At 37.8% G+C, this 14627-nt stretch overlaps 1 protein-coding gene across 1 annotated transcript; it reads right to left on the bottom strand.

The window, feature by feature from the left end:
- Nucleotides 1-454: 454 nt before the first annotated feature.
- Nucleotides 455-12836, bottom strand: parvb (parvin, beta). Its single transcript, XM_062420920.1, has 13 exons — nt 12755-12836; nt 7948-8037; nt 7474-7544; nt 7245-7347; nt 5256-5396; nt 4823-4938; nt 4611-4669; nt 4418-4437; nt 3740-3801; nt 3578-3646; nt 3135-3236; nt 2970-3042; nt 455-1024 (listed from the first exon to the last, which is right to left on the bottom strand). The coding sequence occupies exons 1-13, from the start codon at nt 12768-12770 to the stop codon at nt 948-950; spliced, it is 999 nt and encodes a 332-aa protein (XP_062276904.1). The 5' UTR covers nt 12771-12836; the 3' UTR covers nt 455-947.
- Between the last annotated feature and the right edge of the window lie 1791 nt (nt 12837-14627).

Raw genomic sequence — 14627 nt, 5'->3', positions numbered from 1 at the left:
AAGTTTAAATCTTTGACATTTTGTACTGTAAATAATAAAAAATAATATCTATTTTCTTAAACAGATTAGTAAAAGAGTTGCAGGAACACATTTTGTGGTATATGGCCTAATGCACTTCTCTATTCTGTAGTAACAGATTATGTGGCAATGATATTTTAAGGTAAAATAATTAGCCTGAAAAGGCATACAAGTACAACAACCTCTCTAAATGGTTAGTGTGGTTAGCTGTTCAGCCTGAAAATTTTAACCACTTTTTTCTCACCTTTACTGCCTCTGCTGCATTGTCACACTTTGGTTTTTGTACAAATTAAACAATTAAGTGCTTCTTAGTGAGTCTTAAAGGTGCTGGTGGATGGATTTTGATACCTTCTGACAGAAACAGACAAGCTCTTTCCCTGTTTCAACTCTTTATACTACGCTTAGTTAACTGGTGGCTGTAAAACATACCATTTAATGTTAAGAGATCTCCCCTAACTCTCTGTATAAAAGCGAATAATATTTCCCAAATGTCGAACTACTCCTTTAATGTTTAACATTTACAGATAATACATCCAACATTTTCAGCTTTCTTAAATATTTTGTGGTGGAGAGTAATCCGTTCACTTTAACACACAAACTTCTCTTCCATGTTTTCAATTTTAACATTCTGCCCTTGTACATTTTTTCCAGTGTTGACTGTATATTCAAATGCAGGCTAAAGAGTTCAGGGTTTCCTAGGTTGCAGATAACATTCAAGGAAGGAATAAATAAATACTGACATTTGGGGAAGATTAAATACTAACATTCAGAGCCTTTTTCAGGCTACTTCCCCTGGGTCTCTTTCAGTCCCACATTATGATGACTTTTAGTCCCAGTCAGTCTCCTCCAGTGTCCAGACTGTAATGCATGATATCAGCACAGGCACAGGGCAGTTATCAGAGAAATATCAGGAGTGAAAAAGGGAGAAGTCACTCAGAGTTTTTGTAGTTGGTGAAGAGGTTGTAGAGGACTCTAAGAGTGGACTTGAGGTTCAGGTTGACAACATCTGTGAAAAAACAACATCAAAGGAGACAGAAGAGATCATTAGCAGCTGAAGTGTGGCTACAGTTGTTTGAGGAAGAAAGTTTAGACCTTTGACATCTGCAAAAACAAAATGTCATCAGGTTGGAAACAACTTCTTCCTCTAGGAATACTCAAGCAACAAACAAATGGGCCATGCTACCATAAAATCGTAAAAGGCTCCTCCCTGGACGCTGTCGGACTGCTTTACTTCAAAAGGTTATTTGTAATTTTTGGAAACTAAATCGAGCTCAAAATTGTTTTCTGAGAATTTGCTAATGATTATCATATGATGTATTACTTCTTCCCAGGAAGGATTCAAAGCCATGAAAATATTCTCTTTGTCAGCGCCATGGTGTACTACATGTGTGCTTACTTCCTTATTGTAAAATCTTATCACTAGGTCTTTGTTAAGTGATTTCCAGTCAAACACTGTTTAGTTTCATCAGTGTCATTGCATCACCATTTAAACTTGGTTGCCTTAAGCTTCTTACAGTCTGTGTTTCCCTGTTAGCTGGCGTGACACTGTTGTTGACTGCACTTGAAGCGCTACTTTCATTTTTATAATGAACCTGCAGATGTGCCCCAACCTGAGCAAACAATTTGCTAATCAGAGCTCATGCACCGTAGCAGGAGTGCAGTTATGCAGCTATGAAGATAAAAGCTATAATCTTTCCAGTTGCTGCAAAAATTCTAGTTTTAGGGAGGGAAGAGTGTTTCCTTTTTGGCTTAGTCAGGGAAATGTTTGATGAGGGGAAAGCATTTAAATTACCATGGCAAGGAGAGAAATAATATTTACACATCTTGAAAAGCTCCTGTAGCTTATGACTCAAGATTTTAACATTCATTTGTCCCACACAAAATTGTGCAGTAAAAATGCAGAAGTACCATCTTCATACCCTGTGCTAGTACAAGTATAACACAATAGAGGCAATACTAAAAACGTATGTACAATACATAAGTTATAGGATATAGGATGTGGCATATAAAATATACTGTAGAGCAATATGGGACATGACAATGTGGAACAAAATGTAAGTAAGAACATGGAAAAAAATATTGAGGAAAACCGTGGACACAGTAGCTTTGAGAATTAAATAATTATTTACAAGAGTACTAAACTGTACAGGTTAATGAATATTATAAGATATATAATGTAGTGTTGAGATGTTTATGGCTCCAAACTAAGACGTGCACAAACTGGACACAATGTTTGAATGTTAAATTCCCACAAATAAATCAAATTAATTCTAATGTTCAAATCATTGGTTTTCTTTATTTTGTAAGCTTTTGTAGGATTGTTTGAACATGTATATATGCAACATTTTGTAATCGGGTTAAATGAATTTGTGATGACTTGTAAGCCCATGTGTGCTCAAAATAACATAATGATAAAAATCCAAATCCAATCTATTATGGATTAAAGGGACTGACCAGAAACTGAAATTCAATAGAGTGCTTCAATGGAATAAAATACTGATTACAATTTAAGTAGGTGATCAGTCATCAGTATTAAATTACATTTTGAAAGAGAATTTTCCCACTCTGTCTTTTCTGTAATAATATTTCTAACTCTACAGGAGGAACGCAGAGTATGAGGGGTCAACTTTAAAATTGAAGTGCTATTTTAATCCTTTATGGATGAGCTGCTACATTCTCTTAAGGGTTATTCAAATTATACAAAAAAGTGGAGCTCAGGGCTGAATGAACTCAGCACCATCCATCCAGTGTTAGAGTTTAAAGGTACAACAAGGTTTCCACCTACTGGACAACCTTTAATATGACTGCAGTTGTAGGACATCAACCATTCAACAATGCCTTTTCAAGTTGTCCCGTCAGTGCAAGAGAGCCAACATCTCCCCCGGGGAAAATCACTTTTTATGTATTTTATCCGATCTTGTAATAATGTCCCATGTCCAACAATAGATTACCTTCTGGTCTGGCTTTGGGTTTCTTCAGTCCTCCATCCTGCATCAGCTCAAAGGCAAACGCCACGTTGTGGACCTGAGGGGTAAACAATATATAAAATCAGCAGACTGCTAAAAAAAAGTCTGCGTATTGACCAAAAAAAATTCTATTTTTGAGACTGAAATCACCTTCTGTTCAAAGTTCTCAGGGGTGAGGAAGAAGTTGTACAGAGGGACAAAGTAGTCCTCCAACAGCCCCATCAGCAATATGAGGTACACTCCATCGGCAAACTGAATACACACACACACACACACACACACACACACACACACACACGCACGCACACACACACGCACACACACACACACACACACACACACACACACACACACACACACAAACACACACACACACACACACACACACACACATAAAATGTCAGATTACGATAAACAGCACATTCAATATTAAAACTGCATAAGTAGATCCGGTTGGATTTTATCTATTTGAGCACGGAAATCCAAGATTCAACGTACACAAATAGAAGAAAGATCAGAGGATGAAAACCCCTTACATAATATGAATATTACTTATGATCATTTGACTAATTAACAATAATTATAATGATTACCTGAGATTCCAGCTCAGTAACCTCCAGGTTCAGCTTGTTCAGGTGTTTGTTCACAAAGGTGATGAGTGACTAGTAACAGGATAAATTAAATATTAATTGTTATTTTGTTCACATTTCAAGTGATTATACTTTTTGTGATGCAGCAAAGAAAACGTATTTTACCGTTTTTACCACGTTGAGCTTGTCAGGTGCGTGATCCAGCAAAGTGTCGAATGCATCTCTTTCTGTTATAAGAAGAAAATATTAAAAGGTTATGGATATTTAAAGGAATAATTTGGCTTTTGGGGAAACAAGCTGGTTTACTTTCTTGTAAAGCATTAAGTTAGAAGATTGATATGACTCTCAGGTCTCTCAGTAAGTATACAACTTTAGCCAGCAGCTGGTTAGCTTAGATTAGCATAAAGACTGGAAACAAGGGGAAACAGATAAAATAATCTGCCTACCAGCACATCTAAAGCTCACTAATGAACTTATTACAGTACATCTTGTGTATTTAATCCTTACAAAAACCAGACATTGATACAAATCTGTACAAAATGGTGGTGTCCTCTCCTGAACTGAACAACCACAAAACTGCAACCTGTTTGTTAACAGATTAAACAAATGAGATGTAATGTGGTAGTTGGTAAGCTTTAGAGGTGCTAGTAGGTGTATTTTTTTGGACTCCACCTTTATATTTCATGTGCAGACTTGAGAGTTCTCATTGAATTCTCAACAAGAAAGTGAAAATGTGTATTTCCCCCTAAGGTTTAACTATTCTCTTAAGCAGATAAATATAGAAATTATGAACGTAAAATGACATTTCTATAATACTGTAAAATGAATGTGGGAAGAACTCACCAAATCTTCCCAACATCATTCTGAAAAACATAAGAATGAGAAAAAATATTCAGTTTCTAATTGTTCAAATTTGTTAGCCTCCTACAACTTACATTAAACATTATTACCACTGAACTGTTATTAAAATTGATGACTAAAATGAGAAGAGGGCGATTTTGGGTAAAACTATTAAGGAGATTGTATCCGCTCTTACTCTGTGGTGGTCGTTAGCTCCTTGGTCACTACAGCAGTCTGCAGGATGCCTTCTCGTTTCTGCTCAAACAAAAAAAAGGCAAAAAATCCAAAAGATGACATTTAATTTAGCCATGAACTGACAATATATACACATTTCTTTATCTATCCCTACATCGATGCATAGAATGATGATTAATGTGCATGACTGTGTGAGTTGAGGGGACTTCTTACCTTGATCACCACCAGCTGTACAGAGACATGCTCAGGCAGTCTGATGGGGGCCTGGAAATGCATGGCGAGTGCCACCAGCAGATATACAATAGCCACCAGGTTCTTTGAATGGATAGCTGTAACAGTAAATCACAAAGAGACTTTCAGCTTATTTCACACAGCAAGCTAACATAATGATGTGAGCAATTTTCCAAAGATAAAAGGTAACAGTCAGTGTCTCTTCACACACAAAAGAAAAATGGAACAGATGCAAATGAGCAATTAATAAACTGTCAATTAATACAACTCTGCCATTAATTCCTTTGGGAAATCCTTACGTTTGTAGAGTTTCTCAAAGGTCTGTACAGGATTAAATGCTTTCCATTTGTAATGCAAATTAAGTGAATCAATTATGTGTTAGGCAGTGATTCATAGAAGTCAACGTAAGACTCACTGTCCACACTCCACTCAAGAGTCCAGCCGTGAGGCCGCAGAAGTTCGTTAACGGCCTCCAAAACAGTCTGAAGCTTCTGCTTCTGTCCGATTTCCGACTGGGTCACCTCGGCCACGTTCAGCTTCCTGCCCGACAGCTTTTCTGTCAACAACAGGAGAAAGAGGAGATATGATTACGGTGTGTCAAGTACGCCACATTCAATCATGACAAATTGCATCATGCAGCAGTATTGTGTCATAGTAGCTTGCTTCATGTTGCATGGGCTGAAAAAATGAGAGAAGCTGCCACCCATATTTAAAAAAAGAAACCCAAAATTAGGTCAGCTGATGGAGAAAAAAAAAACCTCATTTACATAAAAACTAAAGTGTTTGAAACTAAAAAGTGCACAACAAAATGTTTCCTCAGTGCCTGCATCACTGTTCCTTGGAAAATAAGGACACGATGATCTTGAAAATGTACTAATGTGGTGGATGCAGACAACAAAGATGACTTGCGGAGGGAGGTAAAGTAAGAAAAAGGATTTGGGAGGCTTATCTTGAGGGTGCGTGGGTTCAAATATTACAAAAAAAAGAAACCAGCAACACTGATAAAAAAAGAATATTCAAAATGGGCGCTGATGCAATAAAAGACAGAGATTACACATGGTGCAAATGTGATAAAGGAGTGCCAAAACTAAAAAAAGACTAACAGAAAGCAAGAAATCACACATTGCTGTTTCCTGCTGTGTGAATTAATTGTTATTCTTGACACTTTTGCAACTATTGTGACCAAATTTCAGTCCTATTTTAAATCCGTTGACTTCTGTAGAATTGATATGCAAGTTCTTGATGTTTCTTTTTCTCTTGTACATATTTGATAAAGGGTGCCACATTTTGTCAGGCTGGAATAATTAGTTGGTGTTTTACAATGGGGACAATAAGAGGGAGAAGAAGCTGAGGGGAACAGAAGCAGCCTTTTTTCCTCTGATTACAAAAAACAAACAAACCATGTAGCGAGTCAGTCAAGAAAGAGAATTTAAGAATCTACATAATTGGAAAAATATGTTCTTTGTAATAAACGTAGTGGTGACTGACCACAAGAAACAAAACAAACACAGATCTCTGCTACCTACAGATACATGTGTAACAGCTGATGTGTTTCTCTATATTTCCAGGGACGGTGCGACTGCTGACCCAGTGCTTCCTGTCAGTGTTTGTTGTTTGTTTGCATATTAATAATTCTCATACCAAATGCAATAACTTTGCTTAATTCATAAACATCATCATTTTTCGGGTTTCATTTTTCGGGTTTGTGGTTTCTTTTTTAGGAAATGAGAAGATGTCTTGGGTGTCACCTAAAGTTTTCAACCTGCTGTAACACATAACAGACACAGGGGGGAAGCCCTGAACAGACCAACAGATTGTCAATATGACTCAAATTTATGGCCCTCAGTGTTTCTGATTATACAGTTTTTCATTTAAAAATTGTTTTTTAAAATGAGAGAAATGTTGTGAGTGAACTGTGTTTACCAGAACCCATTATCCAAGTAAGTTTGAAATCTAATTCAAGATAATACTGCATACACAAGTCATTTCAAGCAAGGTACATCTGCCAATTTACTGCTACTAAACACTCCAGATCAAGCAATGTTTCTGTCATGGACCTTTGTCAGGCATCAAAGTGATGATATAAACAATATTTTTAGGGGGGTGAGGGGGGTAACACAGTTTTTTGAAGCGGACAATTCTGAGATGACAAAGAGATAAAACATAGAGGAAAGAGAGAGAAAGAGAGATAGGGAATGACAATGTGGACTAGAGATTCATGGTCTGCACCTTAACTCATAGGCCAGCGGGGTCCCCCAAACAACAACAGTTCTTTACTGCTGTGCACAGGAAGTCAATTCTTGATATTGGCACATGACTAGTTGAAGGTGCTGAAGTAGCTGAATGCACAAATAATTCCTAAACATGCTGTGGGGGCTGTAATGCCAGTAAACAAGTTTCTCACCAAATAACTTCTGAAGCACTTGTCCATCATAGCAATCCTCCTCCAGGTCTTTGACAATGATCCGGTCTTCCTCCAACTCGCTGTTGATCCAGTCGATCAGGACCTGGACAAACATCAGAATACAATACAATCATCCTGTTACAGGCCTTTTTTCTTCATATGTTTTACTTCCTTAATTGTGCTGAAGAGATGTGATAATGTTTGATGAAGTAACATGAACCCAGACTACCTTCTGCAGGTCTTTAAATTTGGGACACTCCCGCGATGGTGGGTTGATCATGTACCTCTCTGCATTTTCCTCTGAGGAAGATAATGTGAGTGGATGTTTAATGTGAGTGGATGCACAAATATTTTTTTTTGTCTTACATGACAATAAAGTCTACAGTCACAAAAAATGTCCATCCCCCTATTGCAACAATGATTCACACGGCAACACAGAGATGTCCCCCACCCACTCTCATTTCCTGCTCCTCCACTGTTACACCAAACTCCCTTAGTCAGTTACCTTAGTAACCTCAGACAGACAGCTGTAAAAAAAAAAAATCAGTTTTGAGAAGTTGAAAATACTGAAAATGTAGCTTCAGTCAGCTGTAACCACTGGCAACCATTCATAAAATAACCAGCACATTCAAGCTTTGTTTTCAACCACTAAATATAAAAGAAGTAGTTTTCACATCTAAATGATATATATGCATGTATGTACCCATCAGTGTGTCCTCTGGATGGATGTCTGTCCCTGAGGGAAGCATGGGAGCATTGATGGCATTCTTCCCCTCCTCATGGAGATCACTCACTAATGAGAAAAAAAAACAAAAAGCACAAAGACCAAAAATTAATTCAATTCAACAGAGCAACAGCTAAATACTTAATTGAAAGTCCAGCTCATAAGTAATTGAAAGGATAGAGAGTACAGAGGCAGAGAATGAAATGAGCAGGCAAAAACATGGAGACAGACACCAAAGAAGAAATAAATAAGAGACAGAAAGCTTGTCAGATGTAGCTCAGTGTCATTGTTAACAGTCTTAGTGAACAATCAACACATAAAACCCTGTGGGTAGAGTGTCTTGTGAGTTTGGTGTCAGTTTGTTGGACTTGCTCCTCCTCAAACAACTTTTACTGTTCTTCCATCATCCTGCCAGTTTTTTCTATTTACTGTCAGTGACAGATTTTCCTGGAGTCTAAATCTTTTTAATATTAATATTAACTTTTTAATTAAACCTTAAGACACACTTTTAACTTGAACTTTTTTCCTGCTTATTTATCAACTTACTATTTTATTTGGTCTTTTCTGTCATTTAAATATATTTTATTATAAATGTCATGATTTTTGGCTTTTATGTTAAATGTTTAATTTTATGCATGAACTGTGCTATAGAAATACAGTTTGTTATCATTATTATGATCAGCTTACTTACTTTTAGTCATTTGTTTTTCTTTTGATTAATGAAATTGAGGGGTGATAAATCAATCAATCAATCAATCTTTATTTGTATAGCGCCAAATCACAACAAAGTTATCTCAAGGCACTTTACACATAGAGCAGGTTCTAAACCGAACTCTTCAGGTTTTAATTTTAAAGAGACCCAACATTCCCACATGAGCAAGCACTTAGCGACAATGGCAAGAAAAAACTCCCTTTTAACAGGAAGAAACCTCAGACAGAACCAGGCTCAAAGTGGGCGGCCATCTGCCTCGACCGGTTGGGGTAGAGGGGAGAGAGAGCAAGAATAGGAAAGAGAGAGAAGCACATAGAAAATAAACATTGAAGCTAGAAGGTCCGGGACTGAAATCTGTCATCCGGACGTCTACAGGCCCAGATTACCTATGAGACGAGAAAGCACAGACAACTCCGGGGAAGAAGTGTAGGTTACTGAATGCATTAATAGTACATGAATGTTATTGGATATAGATGATGGATAGAGAGAGAGAGAGGAGGAGAGAGGAGCTCAGTGCATCATGGAGGTAGGAGTCCCCCGGCAGTCTAAGCCTATAGCAGCATAAACTAGGAGCTGGCTAACTATAAGCTTTATCAAAAAGGAAGGTTTTAAGCCTACTCTTAAAAGTAGAGAGGGTGTCTGCCCTCCGGACCGATTCTGGGAGATGGTTCCACAGGAGAGGAGCCTGATAACTGAAGGCTCTGCCTCCCATTCTACTTTTAGAGATACTAGGATAAATAGTGCGTTTACAGACTCAAAAAGTCAACTTGTTTTTAAATTGTGTTTTTAACCTTCGTATTTCATGCAGAAAGGCTTCAATCACTCACAAATATTAATTGGCCCAGTTCTAATAGTAACACTTATCAACCTTTTTCAGCCAGAATAATTCCACTTTAAGTCCCAATTCCATAATATAAAATACATGTAAATATATATTTAATGTCATATGCTCATTCTTCTGCAACGTGTACATCAGTGGATGTCGTTACCAAACTGTGACCTACAAAAAGTAATCAAACAGCTTATGAGAAACAGGGATGTTTAACTGTAACAAAAAATGTCAAACACGGGTCACTTCCTCACTTTTCTCCTGCCACGTGAGGCTCCCTTCCCGGTACAGATCTACAACTTACAACAACTTACACAAACATTTAATCATTTTAGCATGCTGTATCTTTGCAGAATCTCACTGAAACCAGGACATTTAAGTTGACTGAAGGTGGCAAGACTAAAAAAAAAGTACACTAATGCACACTCTGAGTCGCAGGTGGGAACAAAATCAATTTCTGCTGAGATGCTTTCACTTATGACTGGATACTCTGGGGATTTGAGGCTTTTTCTCTCTAATGGCCACATTGCTTTTATCATCCTGCTTTTCAATTTGTAGGACCTGCAACAGGCTGGACTACAATCAATGGTCTCAGATCTGTCATTTCATTGACTTTGCTATTTATAAAGCCCACGAGGACAACCAAGGTGAAGATGGAAACAAAAGAAAAGGCAGAACTTTAAGCATTTTTTATATTAAAAATATGTGAAATTGATTTTTTTCTCATTGAATATAAGAGGAAAAAAGTCTACATATTTATCATATAATCTAAAAGTCACAACTTCAAAGCATTTGCAAAAAGAAGATATACTAAATTGGTCAGGGAGGAAGGGTCCCCACAGATTTCCTATCTGATTCAGGCTTCTTATAAGAGCTGAGTGCCGGCTCAAGGCAGAGATTTACTTTAGACCTGAATCTCACTACGGATCAGCAGCTCGCTTTGTAATTACAGAGCAGGCTTGCTGCATTTCATCATAATTGTGCTTCCTCTCTCCTAGTCCCTCTGAACATCTGATTGAACTACTGCTGCTGGACAGAGCTTCAGCACTTAAAATCTGTGTAAAATGGTAAAACTATACAACACCGACCAGATATTTAACAGAAACACTCTCAAAGACACATATCTAATTCTATTACGTTCAGTAAACATTTTACAGTAACTACTTACATGTTTTTGACATCTCACAACTGGCAAAACACAATGCTGGATATTAACCTACAGTTAACTAAGGTAACAGGTCCCGCTTCCCCATTTCCACCTCCAAGTTCCTTAAAAATCAACATTAAAAAACAAATTACCTTGTTTCTTCCTCTTTGTCCCACACAGTAGCCCTGCCATGTCCCCACTATAAAACTCTGGATTCCCACCGATGGAGGGGAGCGAAGGTAGAAAACGTAGGAGCGTATATTCTGTACGTGTGTGTATATATGTGTGTGTGAATCGTAGTTGGTGGGACTGAGCAGTAGCAGGGGCGTCATCACGTGTTTATTTCTGTCACAACCCTCCACGGTCCAGTTACCGGAGAAGCAGAGGGGTGTGTGTGTCTGTGTGTGTGTGTGTTGTACGTATGTGTGTGCGGGACAGGAAGGAGACACCATACTGGACATAAAAGCACCAAAGTGTCCCTATTGCATCAGTAACCTCTGAGCCAGTAAACAGTGGACACAGGACAGACTGCACTCATCTATGACAGGTAATATGTGCTCTGGATCTGATTTAATATCCATATGAATGCATGCAGCATGCTGTTTCAGCCCTCAATAGAATATTTTCTCACACAAAAAAAAACCCCTTTTAATTGTTTTGTTGGTACCAATCATACCTGACTGTTTAAATTAGCTGCAGTCGAGTAATTTTACAGTAATATAAGAGAATAGACTTGTTTCAGTGAATAACTCGACCCTCTAAATGGAGCTTTTAATATGTTTTGCTGCAGCGGATAATCAATCAGGCAGTGGCTGTATTCCTGTTAACAGAATTACACTAATTCAATAGAAACCAAAGCCTGCAGTCAAGAACATTTATCTTACGCCGGCTTTATTGTACAAATTCATGTAAAAAGCTCCTCTGTGGCTTTACAAACCATAATACCAAGGGACATACAGCAGCCACATATGCTCAGATTTCTTTTGCTTTAGAGGGTATAGAAGTATAATCAGTCAACAACGTAAACAACAGCTTAAAGCTGATTGAAATCGACCTCCTATCAGCTGGTTCCACTGCTCCCAAGGGGGGGGAGGCGGTTTACTGTGGCATCAGGAGAAGATATAAATAATGCGGCAGTATGGAGAAGACAGACTGGACCTTAAATATAGCGCTGGTTATTTACACCAACACAGGAACTGGTGAGTAACAGCAGCCAGGAGATGACAGTATGTTCCACAGAAAGCCTTCAGCAGATATTAACCATGAGACTTATTACAGCTAATATTCATATTACACATTATTTACTCATTATTCTGATTCAGTTTTATTCTATATAAAAAACTATTGCATGTACATCTGCTTTGTAGTAATTGATTAATAGTTGAAAAATACCTTTTATACTTTTTGTTCCTCTTCTTCACTATCCAATTTTTACTCCCAAAACAATTTTGATTATCATATATGAAACACAAATGCAGAAAATCCTCACATATGAGATGCTGAAATTTGCTAAAATATTAGCTGATTATCAAAGTAGTTGCTGATACATTCTCTGTTGATCATCCAATCGATTTATCGACTAACCATTTCTGGTCTAACTGTCACATCAGGGCAATGCAACGGCAATGTTTACATTTTTAAATGAATTTAAGAGACAGCACAGTAATCTAAATACTGTATTTACAATGCTGTTGGTTTAAAGGACAATGCCAACAAAAAGACCAAAACCAACAGTGTTAGTCCAGCTTTTAATTTTGAATTTATGTCCGCAAGACACATCTGTACAATCCAACCAAAATAAACTACACATGATGAACACATCAGTGTGGCTCATTCACATGTTTCTAATAAGTTTTAAACAACAATGAAGCTGTTAAGCACAGAGGGGTAAACATTATCAGGCTTAAGCTACACTGATAGTACCTGTTCTTTTAAGTTACACATACTTTTTTAGGTGTATGCACAACAACTTAATTAATACATGGTTTCCTCTCCATCTCTTGATAGTTATGTGAAAGCAGCAACAATAAAATAAGCAACATGTGAAAAAAAATGAAATAGCAACAATTAACATGGGGTAGAAAGACACACAACTTACTATTACCAGCATCCATCCTAGAGCAACCTGTATGTAAGTTAAACTTTGTATTTTCAGAGTGTAAACACTCCTCACTCTCAAATAAAACGGCCAGGATGTGACATGACACTCATCCTCCCTGTCCTTATAAAGAAAAAACATGATTTTCGCTTTGACTAAACTATTATTATAACAGAAGTGCCTGTTGCTGACAGTGAGACTTCTGCCTTGTCAGAGAAACACAGACTTCCTTTCAGTTTATCAGGACGTACAAAAAAAAGAAGCTCGTATCTTTGAGAACTATGTCTGCAAATGCAGGCATCTGAACTGTGTAAAAAATACATGTTCCTTTATGTCTTGTTGAAATGATTAACGCAACTATTTTCATCCCATTTCTAATACAAGAAGGGGAATAAGATGCTTTAAGTACTAAAACATCTATGCACAGTTACAAAGGAGCGTCAACACAGTTTAAGACGCAGTAAGTCTGTTCCTCAAAGGAACAGTCCGATTACTCCTATTATGATTATTCAGCAAAAGCTGTCAACTTTTCCAGTGACAGCTGGCTTCTCTTGGGTGTTCCCTTTAGAGGATATAGTGCACCACACCCAGAAGTAACAGAAAACCACAAAAGCAGCATGTGACGCTACAAACTGCAGTCTGTTAGCAAGTTTACACCTCGCAAATGAATTGCCCTCCAAGGGATTAATAAAGTTGTCTTGAATCTTGAATCTTGAATCATACCTTTCTTTTGTTATAATGATTTCTAAGTTGAACTTAGATCTGCTGCTGTTTTAACTGTGTTGTGCATCATTGAGCTTTATTCCACTTTGACCACAAAGGGGCACTGCGGTCTCACAGGCTGCCCTCTAAAGTGCAGATGGGTGGCAAGTTAAAGGAAAAACCAACATGGAGTGTCTTTGTAAGGTTTTGGGTCACCATATGCTGCCAGAACAGCTTCAGTGTGCCTTGGCATTGATTCTACAAGTCTCTGAACTCTAGTGGAGGGATGAACTAAATTTTTCCAAAACATATTTTCTCATTTGATGTTTTGATGATGGTGGTGAGACCACTGTCTAGCAGTTTGGTTCAAAATCTCACGTAGGCGTCACATAGGCAGTTGGGTTGAGATCTGATGACTGTGAAGGCCATAGCATATGATTCACATCATTTTAATACTCATTAAACCATTCAGTTAACAGTCGTGCCTTATACATGGGGGCATTGTCATCTTGGAGGAGACCACTCCCATGAGGAATGACATGTTTAATCATAAAATAAAGGCGATCACTCCGAACAAATCTGCGAAATGTGCCCCACAGCATAACAGAGCCACCAGACCCCACACTGTGGGGATGAAGCATTCACACTTGTACCAGTTTTTCCTTTAATTTGTCACCTGTCTGCAGCTGTGGCTTTGTGGGATTCTTTAAATCTGCAGTGCTGAATTCACTACCTTCAGCATGACTTAGAGCCATGTGTCAAATTAAGGTTTAGCATCTATCAGGGGTCTTTTTTAGGTAGGGTGAGGGATGACAAATACAGGAACAGATACATTTATGTGTTGGTATTACTCATTAGTGGTGCATAAGACAGGTTTTTACCCTCTCTACATGCACTAGACTAGACCACAGTGTCACAAACCTTGGACCCCACGTCTTGTCCCTTGATTAGCAGATGTGGGTCATGGAAGATTTCTAATATCAATGTTGAATTAAGACTGCAACTTAGACTTATTTCTGTCATACATTGCTCTTCCTAGTAGTTTCTCAAGTAAAAGTTTTGTCTATGAAACCAAAAAGACAACAAAATGCTCATTACAATTGGTCAATGTCTTTGGTGACGTCTTTACATTGCTCATTTTGTCCAACCAACAGTCTGAATCCCAAAAAAT

This window comes from Scomber scombrus, chromosome 6 (assembly GCF_963691925.1).
Source record: "Scomber scombrus chromosome 6, fScoSco1.1, whole genome shotgun sequence".
NCBI lineage: Eukaryota > Metazoa > Chordata > Actinopteri > Scombriformes > Scombridae > Scomber > Scomber scombrus.
This window is presented reverse-complemented; position numbering and strand designations above follow the sequence as displayed.

Bases quoted from the DNA above. Each gene is read 5' to 3' on its own strand.
- parvb (XM_062420920.1), bottom strand. The intron at 7,348-7,473 runs GTAGTCTGGGTT...ATGTTTGTCCAG, and splicing joins AATTTAAAGACCTGCAGAAG to GTCCTGATCGACTGGATCAA. The intron at 3,043-3,134 runs GTGATTTCAGTC...TTTACCCCTCAG, and splicing joins CTGAGAACTTTGAACAGAAG to GTCCACAACGTGGCGTTTGC.